Source organism: Crotalus tigris, unplaced genomic scaffold (assembly GCF_016545835.1).
Source record: "Crotalus tigris isolate CLP2741 ecotype Arizona unplaced genomic scaffold, ASM1654583v1 scf7180000024286.1529876, whole genome shotgun sequence".
Taxonomy (NCBI): Eukaryota; Metazoa; Chordata; class Lepidosauria; order Squamata; family Viperidae; genus Crotalus; species Crotalus tigris.
Window position 1 is genome coordinate 390047 of NW_024100459.1, and position 21630 is coordinate 411676.

At 39.5% G+C, this 21630-nt stretch overlaps 1 protein-coding gene across 3 annotated transcripts in view; it reads right to left on the reverse strand.

Annotated features, from left to right (window-relative positions):
- Positions 1 to 20374, reverse strand: part of MAPKBP1 (mitogen-activated protein kinase binding protein 1) — a 132890-nt gene extending 112516 nt beyond the window's left edge. The window contains exons 1-2 of one of the 3 annotated variants that reach the window (XM_039323881.1): positions 19122 to 20374; positions 18107 to 18431 (exon numbers count right to left, since the gene is read on the reverse strand). In XM_039323881.1, the coding sequence (XP_039179815.1) occupies positions 18107 to 18223 (117 nt within the window). In that variant the 5' untranslated portion in view covers positions 18224 to 18431; positions 19122 to 20374. Of the gene's footprint in view, positions 1 to 18106; positions 18432 to 19121 lie in introns of those variants that run through there. The other 2 variants (XM_039323882.1, XM_039323883.1) reach the window with 2 other exon arrangements.
- Positions 20375 to 21630: the final 1256 nt, after the last annotated feature.

Sequence of the window (21630 nt, forward strand, 5' to 3'; positions counted from 1 at the left end):
GAACATGCAACATCTAGTAAACATAGTTTCTAGAACTTTTCTCTTTATGGATGCCTAGATCCTTCTCCTTTCAGAAGGAAGATTATTTAGTATTAGGGATTCTTCAAAATGTTCACCCCTGATTTACATTAACGGACCCATATTACTGACACCAATGCTGCTGAAACACAGCTATTGTTAATACTTAAAAAAACAAACAGGCTCCCAGAGTTTATTTCCAGAAAGTTGTAATCCAACACTGAAGCACATACATACATTCAGGTCACAGTGGTTGGAAATAGCTACATATAAGTGTCGTTTCTTCTGGGCTCAGCAAGAAAAATGTCTCACTGCCTCTGGTTGAAGAAACAACACACAAAGAAGCTGAACAAGTTGCTTGGCAGCTGCACGTCCCTAACAAATTTCTACTCTGACCTCAACACAACTTTATAGACACTCATTTTCTAAAACAGCTCTCTGCTGTTTGTAAAATATCACTAAGGCATCTTTGATCATTAACAGATTGAGTACACACACACACACACACACACACACACACACAATACTAGAAGGAGTCCCAGGAAGAATGTGGCTACCATACGTTTTGAGTTAACTCCAGTAAATTTAAACATACAAACTGAAGCCAGTCTATTTTTGAACTCTTGGTTCATCTGGAATTAATGATAGTTCTCACGCTAATCTGCCTGAAGACAAGACATGATCCATAACAACAATATCTTATCTCTATGCCAAAAAGAAAATGGTGCATTTGGGTGCTATTTTTCAGATATTTTTCCAAGAAAAGACAACATGCCCCCTTTATTTCAATGTTAGGAGTCCAATTAGAGCAGAGAAAACACTTCTCCTGACTTGTTCCCTTCAGTGACCTTCCCGATGTCTATGAAAGATCTATAAACAGGGCATCACTGCTGAATTTAGTAGCAGTAGTCCGGGTTCTCATTCAGCAACACAAGTGCTCTCAAGTGCAATCTAGTGTCATTTGGATAAATGACAATTTTTAAACTAGAGGCCATTAAAGCCAGTCTATTATTACCAAACTGTACTATACAAGTCAAGAGCCCTTCCCCAGTAATGGTTCTCTTCGGGGTAGCTGATCCAGATGGTAGCAAGTAAGCATGTCTGGAAGCATCTTATTTGGAATTAGGAATGCCAATCTTAAAAGAACATTACTTTCTAATCCAGTTCAGAATTCAAAGTTTCCCAAATAGCAGACAACTCAAAAACAGCCAAGGCAGCTGAGGCAGTTGTTTCAGGCAACTGAACTTGGAAGCAGGAAGCAAACAAAGTGCCATACAGCCTGCCTGCCCTCCCTTCTAAAAATATTTTTAAATATCACTCTGCATATTCTTTACTTTTAAACTTAACCATTACTTGCTTTCTAAGTTCTAACACTGTTCACCACTAAACTCTTTTCTCTATAGACATTATACAGTAATTTCTCATCCTCATTTTTCATAGTAGTCATCCCTCCAATGCATTTCTCCAATTTAAACATCTTTCATCAGTCCAAACTTCCTTTGCCATGCTTTACACTTTTGTATCTCCACACCCTTCAGTGGCAATCCGTTAATGTAATTCTTTTCACAGTTTCCAGTACCTCTCTTCTTCCATCCACTTTCTATTTATTCCACTAAGAGGGGTACAGAATACAGCAAGCAACAGAATTCACAGTTCAAGAGAGAAAAGTCTGGTCTATTAGAAATATTTCTGATCCAAATGAGGCAGGTCATAACTTATTCTAATAGCATTTTACCCTTTGGATTAGGTAAGAGGCCTGGCGACACAGTGTTTAAAATGCAATATTGCAAACTAAAAAACTCTGCCCCAGCCTGGAGTTCAATTCTGATGGGGCTCAAGGTTGACTAAACTTTCCATCCTTCCGAGATCAGTAAAATGAGGACCCAGATTATTGGGGGCAATATGCTGACATTTGAAAACCAGGGGTCCCCAACCCCCAGGCCATGGATGGTATGGGTCTGTACCTTGTTAGGAACCCCCACCACACAGCTGAAGGTGAATGGCAGGCAAATGATCAAAACTGAAATAATCCCCCACTTCTGGTCTGTGGAAAAATTGTCTTCAATGAAACTGGTCCCTGCTGCCAAAAAGGTTGGGGACTTCTGTTGTAAATCATCCAGAGAGCGCTGTTAAGCACTATGGGGCAGCATATAAGTCTAAGTGCTATCAACAAAATAACAATGTACAGAAAGCTGGATATTTGGAGTATCTGAGAATCACCTAATTGCAGTTATGCCTATACTATGCCTGTATTATGCTTTCCTCAATTTTTTTCCATTATATACTTGATCTTCGAGGTCTTGCATAAAGTGCAATACCATCTTATACATGTATTACATAATACAAATAACCTCAATTGCAGGCCTCACTTATTTTTGAGTTACTCTAGGTAAGATCAAATCAATATACAGTATAAAACTTACTAGTAATTAAAATAATATTATCAATAAACAATTAAGAAACTTCTTCATGATGCCACAAATTAAACTAATCTAACTGCATGGAAACAATGCTGGGATTATAAAAGTTGTAGACTTTGGGAAGCATCACTTCCTTTACCATATAAAGACTGAAATTTCATCATGTTACCATCTAGCCAGAGCCTAGCTGTCCCTTGCACTTTGGACTTTCTCCTCTTGGTGGACACAGCTAAGCCTATTTTATGGACAGAAATCAGCAATGAAACTAACATGCTTAAACAATCTATACATCTGCCTTGCCTCCTCTCTTACCCCATCTATGCTTCAACAACAGGAGAATCCTGTATTTGCAATGTACAGTACACATTTTCTGATTCTAGACCAAGCATCTATTTCTCTGACATTCTTGTCTACCCGCATTTCCAAGCAAAAATCACACAATCTGCCTTTTTATAGCTGGATTTCATTCATAAACTTGTCCTTTGTCCAACTGGTTCTGGAACTTATGCTGATGTTTGTTTGAGTCAAGCTCTGCACTAAGTCACTCAGGCGACAATATGCTCAATTCCAGAGTCTCAATCTTTACATTATTAACAGAGAATAATGTACTAAATGTATATGCTGCCCGTCTCCATGAGATGCCTGGAAATCTGGAAGATGTGTACTTCCTTCCTTTCTTCTATTTGTCAGCTCTGCTTGCTAAGCCAAAATTCTGGGTGTGAAAGTAGATTTTTCTCAGAATGACTCCCAACAAACCTCCAGGCAAGAATGGTTGATGCAGAAGTGAGAGAATTTCCCTGGTTCTTTTAGGACTCCCGAGAAGAATAGCCAGAAATGCAAACAAACCCAAGAGAGTCTCTGGCTAATCCCCAAAAGTTTTTCCTCAAGAAAGATGGTGTAGCTTAGAAAGCAGCACGCTCCACTGGCGTGGCAGAGAAAGGGCATTAAAGGGTGCTTGACTGAGAGTAAGTGTTGAACCTCTCACATATTTGGGAAAGATTGCCCAGGCTTGGCACTTTAAATACCATCAACAGGTAAAAAAGCAGTTCCACAAAAACGTATTAAGAAATAAGAATCAGAATAGCTTTTCCCTGGTAGTAGTAGGAGCTGTTTGCCTGAGTGAACTCCAAGTACCGTATTTTCCAGCATATAAGATGACCCCCGACTTTTGAGAAGATTTTCATGGTTTAGAAAATCGTCTTATACGCTGGAAAATATGGTAAGTTAAAGCACCTAAAAAAATATGCTCACTTCTAAATTCTCTTTCAGGCAACTATCTGATGAAAGAAAGAAAGAAAGAAAGAAAGAAAGAAAGAAAGAAAGAAAGAAAGAAAGAAAGAAAGAAAGAAAGAAAGAAAGAAAGAAAGAAAGAAAGAAAGAAAGAAAGAAAGAAAGAAAGAAAGAAAGAAAGAAAGACTCCAAATAGGCCAAGTGCTTCAATAATGACTTTGGAGTTTACAGTCTCATGATGGAGACTGAGAATCAGTAATAACAATGTAGTAATATGTAATTAGTAATACTGATAAAATGCAATAGTAATAATGTTGCCGGTCTCATATTAAACTTAGCAGCCTATACTTAAGTTATTATTTATTTATTCATTCATTCATCCATGAGATTCGTATGCCACCCATCTCACCTAAATGACTCTGGGCAGCTTACAATGAAACATGTCACACAATATAAAAGCATAAATAAGAACAAAATTAAAAAAACAGAATTAAGTATTAAGTTATATACTCAGGCTGCAATTAGATTATATGTGTAAGCCAGGGCCATGATCTTGAACATGATAAATTTTTCAGACTTACAGTACTTGATTAGAGAAAAACCATACCTATATATATATGGCTGATTAAAAACCCCTTATAGACTTTTTACATGAAATGGAAAAACTGCATTTTTGGTTTTGATGATTAGGAAAAAAAATGGGTAACAGAAGAAAGTGAGCTTTTCCTGTAATCCTAGAGCAGTGGCCGTCCACCTTTCTTGCTCCACGGACTGGCAGCAGCAGTTGTGGTGACAGTGGCGGGGAGGGGATCGTTTTGCATGCACAACCTAGCTCCCACACATATGCAAATAAAGCATTGTGCTCTTGCTCACTCTTTGCATGGCCTGATTTCCAACGGGCCACAGACTGGTACTGGTCTGCATCCCGGGGGTTGAGGACTCCTGTCCGAGAGTAAAAGTTAATACTGTAATCATACTGATATTTGCTACAGAAGAAATCAGAAACTTCTTTCTATTTCTTTTGGTTCTCTTTTTCTAGATTTTTTTTCCCTTCCTTCCTTTCTTTGCTGTTTTTATTCTTTATTATTTGGGTTAGTTTTTATATTCTCTGTAAAACTTTTAATACCATGTATATAAACAGTTCTACTGTTGTGTAGATATTTATTTTACTCTATCCACACAAATCTAATTTTATCCCAATTTATTTTGAGGAACCAATTTTAAGGAAAGCACCACATTTGTGTCAGAATGCTTCAAAGTCAAACAATAGTCCAGAAGAGCAAGAACCAGTCTTTTTGTTTAATCCTGGCTCCTAAATTCGTTTAATAAAATCCTCCCTTAAATTCAAAATTTTAAATCAGAACAAATTGGAAATCCACAATAAATTATGAAATGTCAGAAGAGAAATGCTTTCCTGCTGTCTTTTCACACATACCCTTCCTTCCCTAGGCCCCTGAATGTATATAAGGTCCATCTCAGCATCTAACTGACAGAAAAGACAAGAAGAGATTAATCAGCAAGAGATTATCCCTACCCCCTTCTAATACAGAAGAAATATGGAAGCTAAGATCCAGACTGAAAAGCAGTTTTGAGGATTTAGGAAACACACAGTTAGTTTTATGAATACTGTCCACTTTTGCCCTATATAAATCTGTTGACCTTGAAGATTTATTAGGACACTAGCCATGTTCACAATGGACTAATCTTAAATAACCTACTTGTTATTGCATATAGTTCATTTGTTCCATTCTGCTAGGGCAGATAATTATTCAAACCAGGAAATATTTGTTCAACATGTGGTCTAAAGTTCCAGGGGTTCTCAACCTTGGCAACTTTAAGACTTGTGGACTTCAACTCCCAGAATTCCTCAGCCAGCTTTGTTGGCTGAGGAATTCTTGGAGTTGAAGTCCACAAGTCTTAAAGTTGCCAAGGCTGAGAACCCCTGGCACTCTAAACTAAGGATCCTAGTATCTTTCTCCATTTATGAGCTAGAATGAAAAAATCAGTTTGTTCTTGCTTTCCCAATTCTGATTTATAAAAGGATCAGGAAACCAGGATTCCTGGTTTCTTCTTCCAATTTAGTTAGATCCTGATGGAAGGAGCTAATTATGATGAAAGAGGCTGTATGCACGAGCACACTGGTCATTCAAGTCAACCAGAATATTCTAAAAACTTGGTTTATAATTTATGGCAAATTCAGCCACTTTTTCTTGTAACAGATTCTACCCACAAGAAGTTTTGGTATAAATCTTAAATTTGACATTTTTCTGTACTTGCAAAATGGTATAAATATCAAGAGTACTTTATATAGTATGCTTCCAATAAATATATATATTTTAAGATAATCGGGGGGAAATTGCAATCAGAGAGTTGTGCACCTCCTAGCTTGCATTTTGTTTTAAATGTAGCCAGATGTTTCTTACCAGTGTTATAAGAAGAGATATGTTCATGACATGCAATGAGAGAGAAGGTAAGCTATATTATTATATTCTAAAGATATCAAAAAGGTGACCCAATGCATGAGGAGAGAAAGTAGATGTTGGTCTTCATTAAGAACAAGCTGAGATCCATAGGCATCTATCTATATACCACTAAAACTCTTGTTCTGTAACCTTTAACTGGCCAAAATGGTACATGATAGAGCAACAGTTTGTGAACCAAAGAACCTCAAATGGGCTAATTTACAGAATGTATCCAAAATCCAAAAACAATTGGTGTTTGACTGTGCTACACAGTTCAACTTGGGCTTTTTTCAAGGCAGCTACATCTCTGAATGTATTCCTAGTTTTCTAGTGAAAGCATTAGAAGAACATTGGAAGATCTTGATGGCACTGGGGAATCTAGCAAGGAAATATCTCTGAAAGGATGACCCAATTGGTCATGGGTTGTCTAGTAATTTCTGTTGAGCAAGTACTTAAATTGATTATGTTTGTTTCAATCAGAAGTAATGCAGTATCAACTGTCAAGAAATAAATTTCATGTTCTGAATATTTGTATGTGGCAAAAGAGAGGCACATTTCTGAGTTGCAATGAAATAGTCCAAAATATTATTGTTTAGTATTCAGATCATGGTGCATTGTTGCTTTAACCATATCTTAACTTCCTGACAGTTAGAACAATTAAACAGTGGAACAACCTGCCTCCAGAAGCGGTGAATGCTCCAACACTGGAAGTTTTTAAGAAGAAACTGGACAGCCATTTGTCCAAAATGGTATAGGGTTACCTGCCTGAGACAGAGGGTTGGACTTGATGACCTCCAAGGTCCCTTCCAAAATTATTATTATTATTATTATTATTATTATTATTATTATTATTATTACTACTACTACTACTACTACTACTATAATTTGAGGGAGAGACTTTATTTCATAATGGCTGTAATATTTAAAAGAAAAAAATTGTACCAAACTTGTAGAAAGTTGTGTAATTTCTTCATCTGATAAAACAAAGAACTACGTATGAGCCTTACAAATTATAGTTTTTATTTAGCTTACTCCAAGAAGCAGAGGTTTAAAAAGTAATTTCCAGTTATTTGAAGGCCTTGGTGTTTTTTTATGCAGATAGCATTTATGTTCTTACAATGGTTATTGCTAGGAAGCTTTTTGATCCGCTATCTTGGTCATTCGATTATGGCCTCTTCCATGCTACTTAATTTCATCAAGTTTGAAATTAATTCCCCAAAACTCCGATTGATCCCCAGTCCAATCCATATTCAATAGACCCTTTGGGTCTATTATATGCAATCCTCCCAAAAAAATCAAAATTTGCTTAGAGCAATGTTTATCAACCTTAGCAATTTTAAGACTTGTGGACTTCAATTCCCAGAATTCCCCAGCTTGCTTCGTTGGCTAGGAAATTCTGGAAGTTGAAATCCATGCGTGTTAGAGTTCCTGAGATTGAGAAGCATTGCCTTAGAGTATTCGAAAGCTGCAACAAATGTCAGCTGCAAACATCTGCTTAAAATATTTAACATACAAACGGTATCACACTTGAACATCCTTGCTCATCCCTGAACATAAGAGAATAAATTACTTGGCTGTATTTATTTGTTTTTCAAAACTATAATTCCAGCATGTTGGATTGTTTCTATTGTTGTCTATATACATTATAACTATGTCCAGGTTTGCTTTTCATGCTTATCGGGAAGGTGAACTTTTCGTTCTGATATATTTATTGGCCACTGAGGAATAGTATTTAGACCAAAGAAGGTAATAGAAAAATTGGAGATCGTCATACCTTGATAATTGTCTATACTTTATGACAGAAAAGCAGGGAAATTCGATATTTGGATGAAATACTGTCAGGGAGTCAAAACGCTATCCAGAATTCTTTTATGCCATAAACAACTGATGCAAGGTTATGTCCAGATTATGTAAGGGGATATGGAATAGTTCACAACTGTAATAAGTCATAACTTGGTTAGTCATGGTTTCAGGAACTGGCTGAGAGATGAGTCGGAACCACATATTCATTCAAAACCACTCCAGCATGGTTTTGCATAAGTCTAAATTCACACATATGTCACGTCTCTTATGGAAACTTCATTAGTTGCCAAGTTGTTTCTAGGTGTTGATTATTATCTTTAAAGTCTTGGGTGGCTTATAACCAGGTTATTTTTCCTCTAGTTACATCTATCCAACCCACTAGATTATGGAGAGAGGATATATTATGAGTCCCCCCCCTCCATTAAGGAGGTACATCTACTCGAACAAGAAGAAGAGCTTTTTTCCATGGTCTCAGTGGAACATTATCCCTACAGATAAGAATGTCACCTTGTCACTCTTTCAAAAGGCCCTTAAGATATGGTTTTGTCAGCAAGCCTTAGGATCCCAAGCTGATATGGAGCCCATCAAGTGTTTTATCTAAATGTTGCCGTAAGGGTGGGTGGGAGTATATTGGGTTTTGTATTTGGGATCTTATCTTTGTTACCTGGAGTCACCATGAGTTAGGCAGCCTTATAAATATCCTTAACAAACAAGATATTGCCCTACGCCATAAATTATGATTTACAAACCTCAAAGGCCAAAATCAAACAAATCAGATTATTGCTTAATCAATGTGTGAACACATACACACATATGTGCACATCTTCATATGAAAGATATGACTTTGATAGGAGATAATCATTTGAGCAAAGACAGTTCCTACACCATACAGGTCTCTAGGAATTTTGTAAATAAAAAGGGAGTAATTACCAAGCAATTGCATTTAGCTACTTAGGACTCAGAAGACCTTCACTTCCATTAAATAATAATTTGACAGAACCAATAATTAGAACAGAATGCCACACCTAGAACATCTCAAACTAGTTCAACGTGGTCTGACCAGCATACTCCAGAGGGGAAGCAGAATGTTCTGGAGTTCAGAATGTTCTGCTCTTGAAATTCCTGAATTTTATATATCCTTGCTTTTAAGTAAATCAGAATAAGTGAAACAAAGCAAAATGAATCCTTGAATATTGTTAAATTTCTGCCATGTTTGCAAGTAAAAATTAAGGGCTAATATGTTTTGACTCATGATTACTATATTGAAAATTATTCACCATTTTTACCCCCTTTTTAATGTTGTAGTCCTTCCAAAGGCTTTCCTATAATCTCTTTGAACTCAATCCGTCCGCTTTATCTGATTTTTTCCCCTTCTGCTTGTCCCTCAACCTTGCCACACATAGCTGTTTTCTTCATGTTCCATCCATTCATATTGCCAGCAAAAATATCAGTTAGTAATTTGTGTAATCCAACTTTAGTTAATATTCAAATATTTTCCCTCAAATAAGTATTGCTTTGGAGCACAGACTAATATTCTTTGCCGTTTGTGAGCATAGATTACTTAAAGGTCCTTTCTGCAAAAGAGAAAATATAAGTGGTCCCAGGATGCTATTTATCTTCATAAGAGGTCAATTTATATGTAAATACTTGGTATACAGCATTTAAGTAAAACAAATCTATTCGTAGGCCTGCACAAGGGTAATTTGATGCTTCTTCTAAGCAAGCCATTTCTTCAGGAAGCACTCATAATCTTATGCTGCTTTCTAGGCAGCATTTGGGGGGGAATGAGAGGAGCTATGGCTTTAAAGCTTGAAATGGAGCCTTGTAAATTAATACAGTAGATGCTTCAATTCCTTGCTTGGCACGGTGTTGCTTTGTCTTTTCAGCTCTAACTGAAAACCGGGCTCATAATACTTATTGCAAGAAAGTCTGGGAGTTAGAATAATGGACTTAAGTGTGGGAAATGCAAGTGCTAGCTAAGCCATAAACTAAGCCTACATTTATCTGCCATTGTTATTGGGTGAAAATAAAAATCAATGGCATGATTTTCAGCTTTTTAAAAGACTGATAAGAGTGCACAGTACACACTGCACCTCAGACTTTAAAAGTGAAAGCTATAAAACCTCTACAGTGAAAAGCAGCTTTCCAAAAAGTAGGGATAATCACAAACAGAAGATGCATGTATCCTTTACAAAGTCCTTTTTTTAAAAAAAAAAATGAAAATAAGGACCTTCCTTGACTTACAGTTTAATTCCAAAATTCCAGGATTTGTCTCAGTTATCCCTTCCTTGTACATGCTTATGCATGTGCACATGTATAACTATATGTATATGTAGAAATTCTTTTACAATAGCCAGCAAAGTTCTCATTTGAGGCATATATACTTTTGATACATTATTAAGGTGACCAACTTTTTTACAATGAGAAGGAGGACACAAATAAATTGAAGAAAAAAAAGTGAGTCTAATGCGTGCGTGTGTGCCATGTCATCTTTCGGTAAGAAGTAAACAAAGCCACTTCCATGCAGCGCACCCTTGCGCGCAGCGCACTTTTTCAAAACAATTCTCCTGTGCGGAGTGCATGCATCTCATAATCGCATCTCGCCACACTGTACCGAGCCTTGACGAATCGTCCTGTCAAATACAAATACGTCACATCACACGCAACGGATCAGATCGGCATCGATCGAATACGGAGATTTACAGATTAGTCTTCAAATATCAAAAAGGAGGACATGTAGGAGGACATCTTTCGAGAGAGGACAGAACTTACAAAAGGAGGACTGTCCTCCCTAAAGCAGGACGGTTGGTCACCTTAACATTATGCAAAGACCTGGCTCTCTGGAGAAGTCTATAATTCTGGGAGAAGTGGAAGGAAAGAGAGAAAGACAAGTTGTAAATTGGACAGATTCAATTATAGTGGTGATGGAAGATCTAAATGACCTTGTTGAGAAAAGATCATCCTGGAGAAAGCAACATTCTGGAACATAATCAACCAATGAAGCTAGCAGAAAATAATTTAGCCTAGACCAGTGATGGCAAACCTTTTAGAGACCGAGGGTCCAAAAACAGCCCTGCCCTCTGGCCCGCCCCCACTTCACCCTCACCCTGCTCCACCCCCACACCATCCGCAGGGCCACCCACCACCTCCACAGCCTGCTGCAGATCACCCAGGCAGCCCTGCAGCGCCATGTTGGCCACGCCCTCCGCCCGCGCCCCACAGCATCATCTGCACGCAATGGGGTACAAGGGTGGAGTTTAGTCCCTGCTGCCCAGCTGCCATGTGCTTGGCTGCACTACTCTGTGCGGGCCATACCCAGGGGCGACTCTCCTCTAGGGGAGCTGCTGGTGAGGGGGTCATGGAGGGAGGCAGAGCTGGGACAATGGCATGCGGGACCACAGAGAGGGCTCTCAGTACCACCTCTGGCACTCGTGCCATAGGTTCGCCACCACTGGCCTAGACAGCTTATGACACTAAGCTAACAAGAGATGGAAGCACAACAGCATTTTAATGCTGCACACAAATCATTTGATCATTTCTACTCTAACGTTATTAACACACACACTATTTAAAAAAAAAATCAAGGAGAGGACACAGTAAGGCAGTATTAAATACAGCTACCCTGTCATCAGCATACAGTCCTCCAAACACAAGTTTGGTGAAAGAACCTGAATATAATTACAATGAGTTCTATGCCTGGAGTTCTGAAATTTCTTATTCCAGCATATTATTTTCTATGTCTTGTGGCAAAATTAGAACTAACAGTTCTAATTGCTCTGTGAATGTTGTTAATTATTCCACATTCCCTTAACAAAATGTGTGCCCTTGATGAGTGATTCCTGTCTCTCTTAGCTCCATTTCTTTCTTCACAATTTACTCAATCTCACTTCGTTAAAATAACAAATAGCTGTTTGACACCACCTGCATATGAAAGTTGCCCCATTGGATTTCAAATTGAAATTCTTTGATGTGCGCATATTTGTACTGCTTTGATCAACTTTCTATATAAAATTATTAGATGCAGCTTATTTATGTACACTTACAATGAAATATCATCTCCCCAGGGCTCTGTTCTGGGCCCAGTGCTCTTCAATATCTATATCAACAATTTGGACGAGGGGATAGATGGGGAACTCATCAAATTTGCAGACGATACCAAGCTGGCAGGAATAGCCAACACTCCAGAAGACAGGCTTAAGATACAGAAGGATCTGGACAGACTTGAACACTGGGCGCTATCTAACAAAATGAAATTCAATGGTGAAAAAAGCAAGGTTTTACATTTAGGCAAGAAAAACCAAATGCGCAGGTATAGTATAGGGGCTACCTTGCTCAATAATAATAATTGTGAGAGGGACCTTGGAGTCCTAGTGGACAATCACCTAAATATGAGCCAGCAGTGTGCCGCAGCTGCCAAAAAGGCCAACACAGTGCTAGGCTGCATTAACAGAGGGATAGACTCAAGATCACGTTAAGTGTTAATACCACTTTACAATGCCTTGGTAAGGCCACACTTGGAATACTGCATCCAGTTTTGGTCACTGCGATGTAAAAAAGATGTTGAGACTCTAGAAAGAGTACAGAGAAGAACAACAATGATGATTAGGGGACTGGAGGCTAAAGCATATAAGGAACGGTTGCTGGAATTGGGTATGTCTCGTTTAATGAAGAGAAGGACGAGGGGGGATATGATAGCAGTGTTCCAATATCTCAGGGGCTGCCACAAAGAAGAGGGTGTCAAGCTATTTTCCAAGGCTCCTGAAGGCAGGACAAGAAGTAACGGGTGGAAACTAAGCAAGGAGAAAAGCAACCTAGAACTAAGGAGAAACTTCCTGACAGTTAGAATAATTAACCAGTGGAACAACCTGCCTCCAGAAGCAGTGAATGCTCCAACACTGGAGGTTTTTAAGAAGAGACTGGACAGCCATTTGTCCGAAATGGTATACGGTTTCCTGCCTGAGCAGGGGGTTGGACTAAATGACCTCCAAGGTCCCTTCCAACTTTACTATTATTATTATTATTATTATTATTATTATTATTATTATTATTATTATTATTGAAATGTTATGTAAAACTTTACACATAATACATTGATATAAGCAAGAAAAGTCCTCTTGTATAAAATGTGACATTATTCCACATTTTACTCATATTTTTCCTTCTCTCCACTCTATTAAGTAAACCAAGAAAAAACTCAAACACCCAACACTCCCACAACTCCCACCCAATTATATCAAAAGGACCTTGGCTACTTAAGATCTGTGTAACCTTGAAGCTCTTGTTGTGGGTTCTTTGGGGCAATTGACTCAATATAATCTGAGCAGACCTCGGTGTTTTCTGAGCTTCATTGTTTTCTTACAGACGTTTCACTATCCAAAGCAGGTCTACGAGAAATTCTGCAAGAAAACAAGCAAGCTCCCAGGGCACCAAGGACACCTCATTTCAACCTGGAGCTACAAATAGTCTCCTTTATTAGTATCAATATGACCTGCTAGCTTTGAAAGTAAATTATTGTTTGAATCCTTTTCAGTTATTGGTGAATTTCCCACCATTCTAGCATAGTTGGAAAGATATGAAGCTCCAGTGTTTGATGGTTCACCTGAAGGTGACAGCCCCAGTTTCTTCCAAGAAAACAGGGACCTTTATTCATTTAGCCCAAGACTCTGTAATGTGCAGAAAACATAATCTTAAGCACAAGAGGAAGAACTGCTACCAAGACAATGGGGAAATAAAAGAAATCTGAATCTGGGGCATATTCCAAGCAAATAGCTCAGATAAGAAAGACCCTGCCTATTATCATGAAAATAAAGGGAGAAAAAAGAAGTACTTCAGCCATGGAAGATTCTGTTATTGTAGCCATACAATAAAAGTACAGTAGCACTAGCATTTATGACTTGGTTTCCTAGTCCTAGTACCTTGACATCCCATAGTACTTCTTTACTAAGATGGTATGGCGGGTGTTCTTGTTGCATGCTTAGGTATTTGCAAGCTTTACATTTATGAGTGAGCTGCTGGGTATATAATTGCCTGAAGAGTTCTTAAGAAAGTTACCCATGGCTACCACATTTTGAACTCCAAAGAAATGTATAGTTGGAAATATCAACAAGGTTGCTGGATGGAGTGACAAAATATTGCAAGATTCTTCTTCTTTTTACTTCTGGTAGATAACTCTGCTTGTATGAGAAATAAAATACTGTGAATTTAAAGTTCACCACTTCTATGAAATAAAAAATATGGAATTTCACTCAGTTCAGTGACAGATTATTGCCACCTCCCTCATTGTTTTTTACACCAATATGTTCACCAGCAGAATAAAATGTATTTCTTCTGCCTGCTTAAAAATACAGTAATTCAAGAAAAAAAAACTGTACAGACTAGGCCAGTGTTTCCCAAACTTGACAATTTTAAGGCATGAGGACTTCAACTCCCAGAATTCCACAGCCAGCGTTGCTGGCTATGGAATTCTGGGAGTTGAAGTCCTCATGCCTTAAAATTGTCAAGTTTGGGAAACACTGGACTAGGCCCATGCTGACATTTATCTTTCAACTGCAAAGAAATAGTCAAAAAATTCTACCAGTTCCCTCAAGTCTGAAGTGTCCTGGCCTCTCCAGGACACTTATCTTATCCAGCTGCAATTATAAATCAGATTACAAACAGGCCCAGAAGGGGAACTGGAGATACAGTAAGGGCTTCAGAAACACATTTTGTTTTCTTGAGTTTGTGGAGAAAGAACCATTGCTTGTTTACACTGAGAAAGTCTTCTCTTTAAAACAGAATTTTAAAACCTGTACCTACCAAAAGCTGCCTGTTTCTCCAAAGAGCTATGCTTGCTGGGAACTATCAAAGCTGATAGTTCCTATACATCTGGAAAGCACCAGGATGGAAAGGGCCACATTACAGCTTAAAATGTTGAGACTTCAGAGAATTGGCTTTCCAAACCACTGATATACTTTCAGGAGACTGACTTACTCTGATCAAAAACAGCTTTTCAGACACGTTTTAACTAGCCTGAAGGGGTTTATTTTAATTAATACTAGTTTCTTGCAGTTTAATCATACAGAAGTCACTGTGGTCATTAAACAATCCAGTTTCAGCTAAATTCAGAAGTGCAATCCCAGTTCATTTAGCTTTTTAGGATTACAGGACTGTACTGGCGAAGGCAGACAGCTGGCCTCAGCATTACACTTTATCTTCCTTTTCTGCCTCTCTCAGGCCTGCCAACAGGTTTCTCCCAAATCTTTAGACAAAAAAAAGGACCACATTGGGAAGTTTGCCACTGCAGACCCAGTCATTAGTTAGAAAGCAACTCAACCCCTTTTCTAAACAAGCCACAGCACTTGGACACCAAGAAACAATACACACAGAGAAAAAGCTGTTACCAAGCCTAACCCAGAATAACTTGAAATCAATCAAATCTGAAAATATTTTTTCAAGCCACATCTTTTTCTCTAAAACCAAAGCTATATGGTTGGGCTTTCTTTTTTTCTGATAAAGACACAATCATTCAATTCACATCCTGAACAAATCTGAGAAAAAAATTTGATTTAAGAAAAACCATTTTTCCCCCACCAAGGTTATAAAATGAACATTGCATCTTGAGTGGGACAAATCAAATTATTAACTTAGTGTGTAGAAACCAACTATATTTATTTGAACTATCTTGTCATCATACATTGGTATTTTATTAGTTACATGTGGAACAGATTATGAAAAAAGCTTTTATAGCACTTGGGCATATAATAATGCATAAGACATACATACATTTCCAAACCTGTTTCTCATTGCCAATACAGATAGTTCCCTACATCCTTCAATATGGGGACACTGTGACAGTTGTAACTGCAAGGACTTGTTATATGTTACTTTTTTCAGTACCACTGTAACTTGAAATGGTTACTAAATGAATGGTCATTAAGTTGAGGACTACCTGTATTTTAGTATGTTATGGTAAGACAGCCTTTAACAAGTCATGGTTAGCTGTTGGTGGCAGGTATTATTAGAAAGGGCCAAGTGACCAACAGCAATAGCATGTACCTCTTTGCAGTGCTTTACAGCCCTCTCTAAGCGGTTTGCAGAGTCAGCGTATTTCCCCCAACAATCTGGGTCCTCATTTTACCAACCTCGGAAGGATGGAAGGATGAGTTAACCTTGAGCCGGTGAGAGACAAACTGCCAAACTGTTGGCAGCTGGCAGTCAGCAGAAGTAGCCTGCAGTACTACATTCTAACCACTGTGCCACTAGGGCAGTTAGCTGCTAGGGAAGGAATGCATTGATTTCCTCAAGGACTCCAATCCCACAATGTAGCTGTGTCTACCTCTTATACTGCTCATTGACAAAACAGGCCATGGGAGATGGATGCTAATTTAACTATCATATGTTGGAGACTATTTCCCCAATGAATATATATTATACTCTCCTACACAGTCTTAAATTCCACCATGTCTTAGTCACACAAACATAAGGATATTGAAAAAAAAATAAAAATCTCAATTTTACCATTCCAGACATCAAACAAACTTGGATATTTCACATGCATCCATGTATTCATTGGTTCCCTTTTTCCAGGAAGAAAATCAGACTCATATCATTTGAATTCTACTTAACATGTTTTCATTCTTTCATTGCTCCTTTTATCCTGCTAGCCTAAGGAAGACATATCTAAAATCAAGAGGAATAAGCACTTCACCCTGGAATAGGACAAAAACCTATGAAATTAATTTGAAAAGATCATACCTCAACGAAGACAGCATTTTTAAAAAAAACAAGGCTTTGCAAGGACATGGGTATGGCAAGCAAAGTTCATTTGCTTTCATTTCTGTAGAGACCTATATTGAAAGCTGAGCCTTATCTCTAGCAATTCATGTTCTATAGCTGCACACCCATTCACCTGTGTACATCACCTCTGATACTGCAATGGCTTTTGAAGAGAAAAAGAAGTCCTTCCCCCAAAAGATCTGGAAAACATATTAACATGAGTACGGAAAAAGAAAGGTCAACCTGCAAAACCAAGTCCTCTTTCTCATGCTTCTATTTCATACTCTCCCATTTACGGGACTTAAGTGTTTATAGTGCCCAGAATTACAAAAGCAGCACCAATCTTCTGGAATGAACCCTATGTCACCTAATGAGGTTTCTCCACATTTCTTCATAGGCTCAAATTCAGCTATTATCACATGCTTTAAACAAACCCACAGGAGTAATTACTTATAATTATGTGCAATTATATCTAATTTTTGCATAACAAAAATGGATGTATTTGCTATTTTTTTCTGCAAAGGCAGGTGATTGGGCAATGGCTGAGCTCTCAGGTAAACAGGTCTCCAGACTCCAAACTAATGGTTACTAAGTATGGTCAAGCTGAGTCTTCCCTGTATAGAGTACACAAATTAAATATTATCTCCAAAAAAGAGAACAAAATAATTGTTGTCTCTCTCCATCATATTTTCAGATCAATAAGAAAAAGCCAAAGAAGGGGGAGGAATCTATTATTTGAATAATGCCAAAAAAAAGGAGGAAGTCATACAACTCCAATTTAAAGGAAGCATTGTCATAGTGTTTAGTTCCTTTTAAGCCCGAGCTAAAATGAAGCTGTCATGTGTCAAATAATTTAACAGTATTAGGCATCTATCAGACACCTGTTGCTCCTCAGAAACAATTCCAAAACCACAAGATGTACAAATTAAATTTTGCTGAACCAAGCGGACATTTCGTGCTCATTTTTGCATGGAAGAAGCACAACACTTTTGATGGCTCTTACAGGAATCCTTACTGTGTCTGTTGTTTGGTTTTAATGGTTTTGTTACTGTTTTATTGGTTGCAACCCAGAATCCATTGGGAACAGGGCAACTTCCAATTTCTAAAAAAATTAAATATCACCCCTTTTTGAATGTGGTCACATTTTTGAACATCCTCTTGCTTGCTTCTACTTCTTCTAGAGCCCAACATCCCCTTCCCCTGCAGTATCACCTGGCTTTAGTAAACCAACCTGTAGATACCTTCAAAACAGCAATCGGGACTTTCACATCTGCATTATACACCCAGTTCGGGAAGGCAGGTATCACAACTTCTCCTATCATCTTCACCACCCCCAAATACAACACAACGCAACCCCTTCTGAAGAATGAACAAGTGAAAAATGCTACAAAAGAGACAAGGTCCAATTGCCAAACTTGCCTTAGTGCTGATATCTTCCCGCTTGGTCCCTGGTTTGCTTCTTCTCAATTTGATAGAAGGAGACCGAAGTAAATTTTTAATTCTGCTCGTTATTGTGGAGCCTTCAACCGACATCATAATCTTTGTGGGGAACTAATACAGTCCCCTCTCAAATGCCTTCCCCAAAGAAGTTCAGGAGGGCTGGATTTCACATCACTTTCAGGAGACTCCAGACCTTCTTCTTTCACTTCATCATAAGGCTTCCACTCCAGGACACATCAGCTCTGCAATATGGCTATGTACAGTTCTTCTTAGGTTAGTTCAAAAGACCAAGATCAATATAGACCTTTGAGAAATGAAGGGGGGGAGAAGAAAGAGAACTAAGGTAAAATAATATAATCTTACAGGCATCTTATTCAGAATTCATGTAAAGTCACCACCATTCCCACATTGCCTACAGTTTACAAAACGTGGCTGTTTTAAAAATGGATGTGTGCATGTGACTGTAACACAAAGATAAAAATTTGAAGATAACCCACTGCTCCAGCTTTGGAGGTGAAGAACAATTGCTCCTAACAATTACATGGGTATGTTCAGAACCAACCACATTTCACTAAGCATGTGGTCCAAATCCAACTTAATCTAATCTTAATCTATAACTCAAAGCCATGCAAATCTAGAAAATTGAATTCCTTAATTCCTGGTGTAGTTTATTATAGATCTTTATAAAGGTAGCTTAATAAGTCAAACCATAATACTTGGCCCCGGGAATCCTTATTTTAGAGATGAATGCTTTGCAAATTTCCAAGGAAATTCCTCCATGCTACTCTGCATGGAGTAACAACTCACTGTTACTGTTGTTGCAAATACTTAAGGATTACCCTTTTAAGAAACAGAAATCAGATATCTAAGCCAAGTAAACCAAAATAATACCGTTGGCAATTAGATCAACTCATGGGTTTTGAGCTCAGCTTTCAATACAAGTGGGCATTTTTCAAGCCTAAAGACGATTTACTATTTCAAACACTTCACTTACGCATCAAAAAGAGAATCACGACCATCCAAGAATATCAGAGCTTCAGCCCCCAAAACCATGAATGACTGTGAAGTCAATTAAGGAACTCGACGGAGATTTCCGAACAGAAGTTTGCGTAAAAACCTCTTTCCCATCCGCGAAGGCGAGGAATGCACAAAGGCAGGTCGAATATAGTCACGCAGAAGCCGTTCCAGCTTTTTCAGGCCAACAATTGGATGACGAGGATGGAGAAATCCGCTAGTAATTCAGTCAGACCCATTTTCTTGCCCTAAAACCACGAAAGGCAGCTTCTCGCTTTAAAAGAAGCCCCTCCAACCTTTGTTACCTTGGAAAGGAGGCAGCGGCGCTCCGGAGCGGAAGCGTAAAAAAAAGCCCTCTTCCCCCCAGTTCTTGTCCCTGCAGCCGGGTTTCGTCCTTTCACGAGCCAGGGTCGCATTCAAAAGCACCCTCGCCTTCCCGGCGCTGCCGCCTTTCTTCTCTCCCCGGCTCGGCAGGGCTTTGCGGGCTTCCCAAACACGCGCGAGCGGGGGGCCACCGGGGAGCTGGGGAAGCTCCTCTGGCGGGTCCGGCGCGGGGGAAGTGAACGAGGCTAAGGGAGAGGAAGGGGGGAGAGAAAAGGGCTGCCTTCCCGCTTCGAGGCTGCTCGCTTGCAGTCAGTCTTCGCTCCTTCACGCCCGCTGACAGCAACGGCTTGGCCAAGTCGCCGGATCACCCGTGCCGGGAAGGCTGCCAGCCCGATCCCCGCCTCCCTGCCGAGCCTGGGCTCCAGCCCCTGGGTCGTCCCTCTCCTTGGGCTCCTCCTCCGCCTCTTCGCTCAGCTGTTTCTTCTGGGCAAGCCTCAAGCTGGCGACCCCTCTGCCGCCCGCTGCCCCCCGTGTATCCCCCTGGGGGAGCTCGCCGGGCTCTGACAGCGCCGTCCCCGCCAGCCAGCCAAGCCAGCCAGACGGATTCCGCGGAGGCTATGGTGGCCTAAGCAGACCAAATCACGAAACGGAGACGGGATCGCCAGCGGGACCGCCCGCCTGCCTCGATTTCACGGCGTCGATTTCGGCGGCGGCGGCGGAGGGAGAGATGGATTTCTCGACCGCAGAGCTCCTGCAGGAAGAAGGCGGCTCCTGCCTCGGCGGGGGAGAAGGCTTTGCCCGCCCTCTTTTTGGCTGCTGGCTTGAATCGGCAAGCAAAAATGAACCAGTTTGGAAACCTTGCCCGTTGTTTCCGGAGCACCTGGACGTGTGTTTACGAGCCGCAGGGCGGCCAAGCCACAGGCCCATCTGAGGTCTCTGGTAGATTGTTAGGTGGAGTTGCCAACTTTTTCTCCAAACCTCTGCAAGAACCCTCTGCTGTAAGAATTATATGGAATGCATGAAAATAAGACCCCCCCCTTTTTTTTTTTTTTGAAACCACCCTGGAAGGAATTCTGAAAACATTGGTGTCTCAGGCTTCCTCCATACAGGCAGTCCGCAACTTACAACAGTTCATTTAGTGACTGTTCAAAGTTACAGTGGCAGTGAAAAAAGGGACTTATGACCATTTTTCATACTTATGACCCTTGGAGCATCCCCATGGTCACATGATCAAAATTCAAAAGCTTGGCAATTGGCTCACTTTTGGGATGGTTGCAGTGTTCTGGGGTCATGTGATCAGCTTTTGCAACCTTCTGACAAGCAAAGTCAATGGAGAAGGCAGATTCACTTAACAACTGTGTCACTAACTGCAATGATTCCCTTGACAACTGTTTCAAGAAAGTCGTAAAATGGGGCAAAACTCACTTAACAAATGTTTCACTTAGCAACAAATGTTGGGCTTTATTGTGCTCATAACTCGAGAACTACCTGTACCTGCAAGCCAAATTTGGTGGTTGCACTAATTCAAGTACATCTGCCTAGGTTCACACACCATGCTAGGTCTTTGTATGATCTGCTTATTGTTCAATCATCTTTCCTCATTTGATTAAATGTAGTTTACTACCAATTAAAGCTAGTACAATCCACCACTATTTCTACACTAAGCTAACCTTTGCATAGTTCTACTAGAAGTAGGTTTGAATTTCTGGATTTTTCTCCCCTGTTCTTGGTTTTGTATGTATGGAGAATGTGATTGGGCAGACATGGGTATAGGTCTCCTCTAGTCTAATTATTTCTTGGCAAACAATAAGGATGCTGACTAAGAACTTAGGCCGCATTCCTAAAAATGTTTACACAAATACTGTACTTCTTTTGGGACTCAACTGACTGTACTTCCTCATGACCAGTCAAATTAGTCAGCAGACAAATGCCTTGTTCAGCACAAATGAAGTTGCAAGTGTGCTTATGTTTAAAAGCAGCACAAAGTAAATACCCGTAATAGTTTTATTTAGGCTCAAATGGTCCTAATTGCATCTTCCTGGGAACAAACCCAGATGCAACCAGAGTAGATCTCTGTCATGAAACATGTAACAATGGTTTGATAGCTGCTAAACGTTCTTGTCACAATATAGGCACCTACTAATTTCATAGCTGCCTTTTCCAGC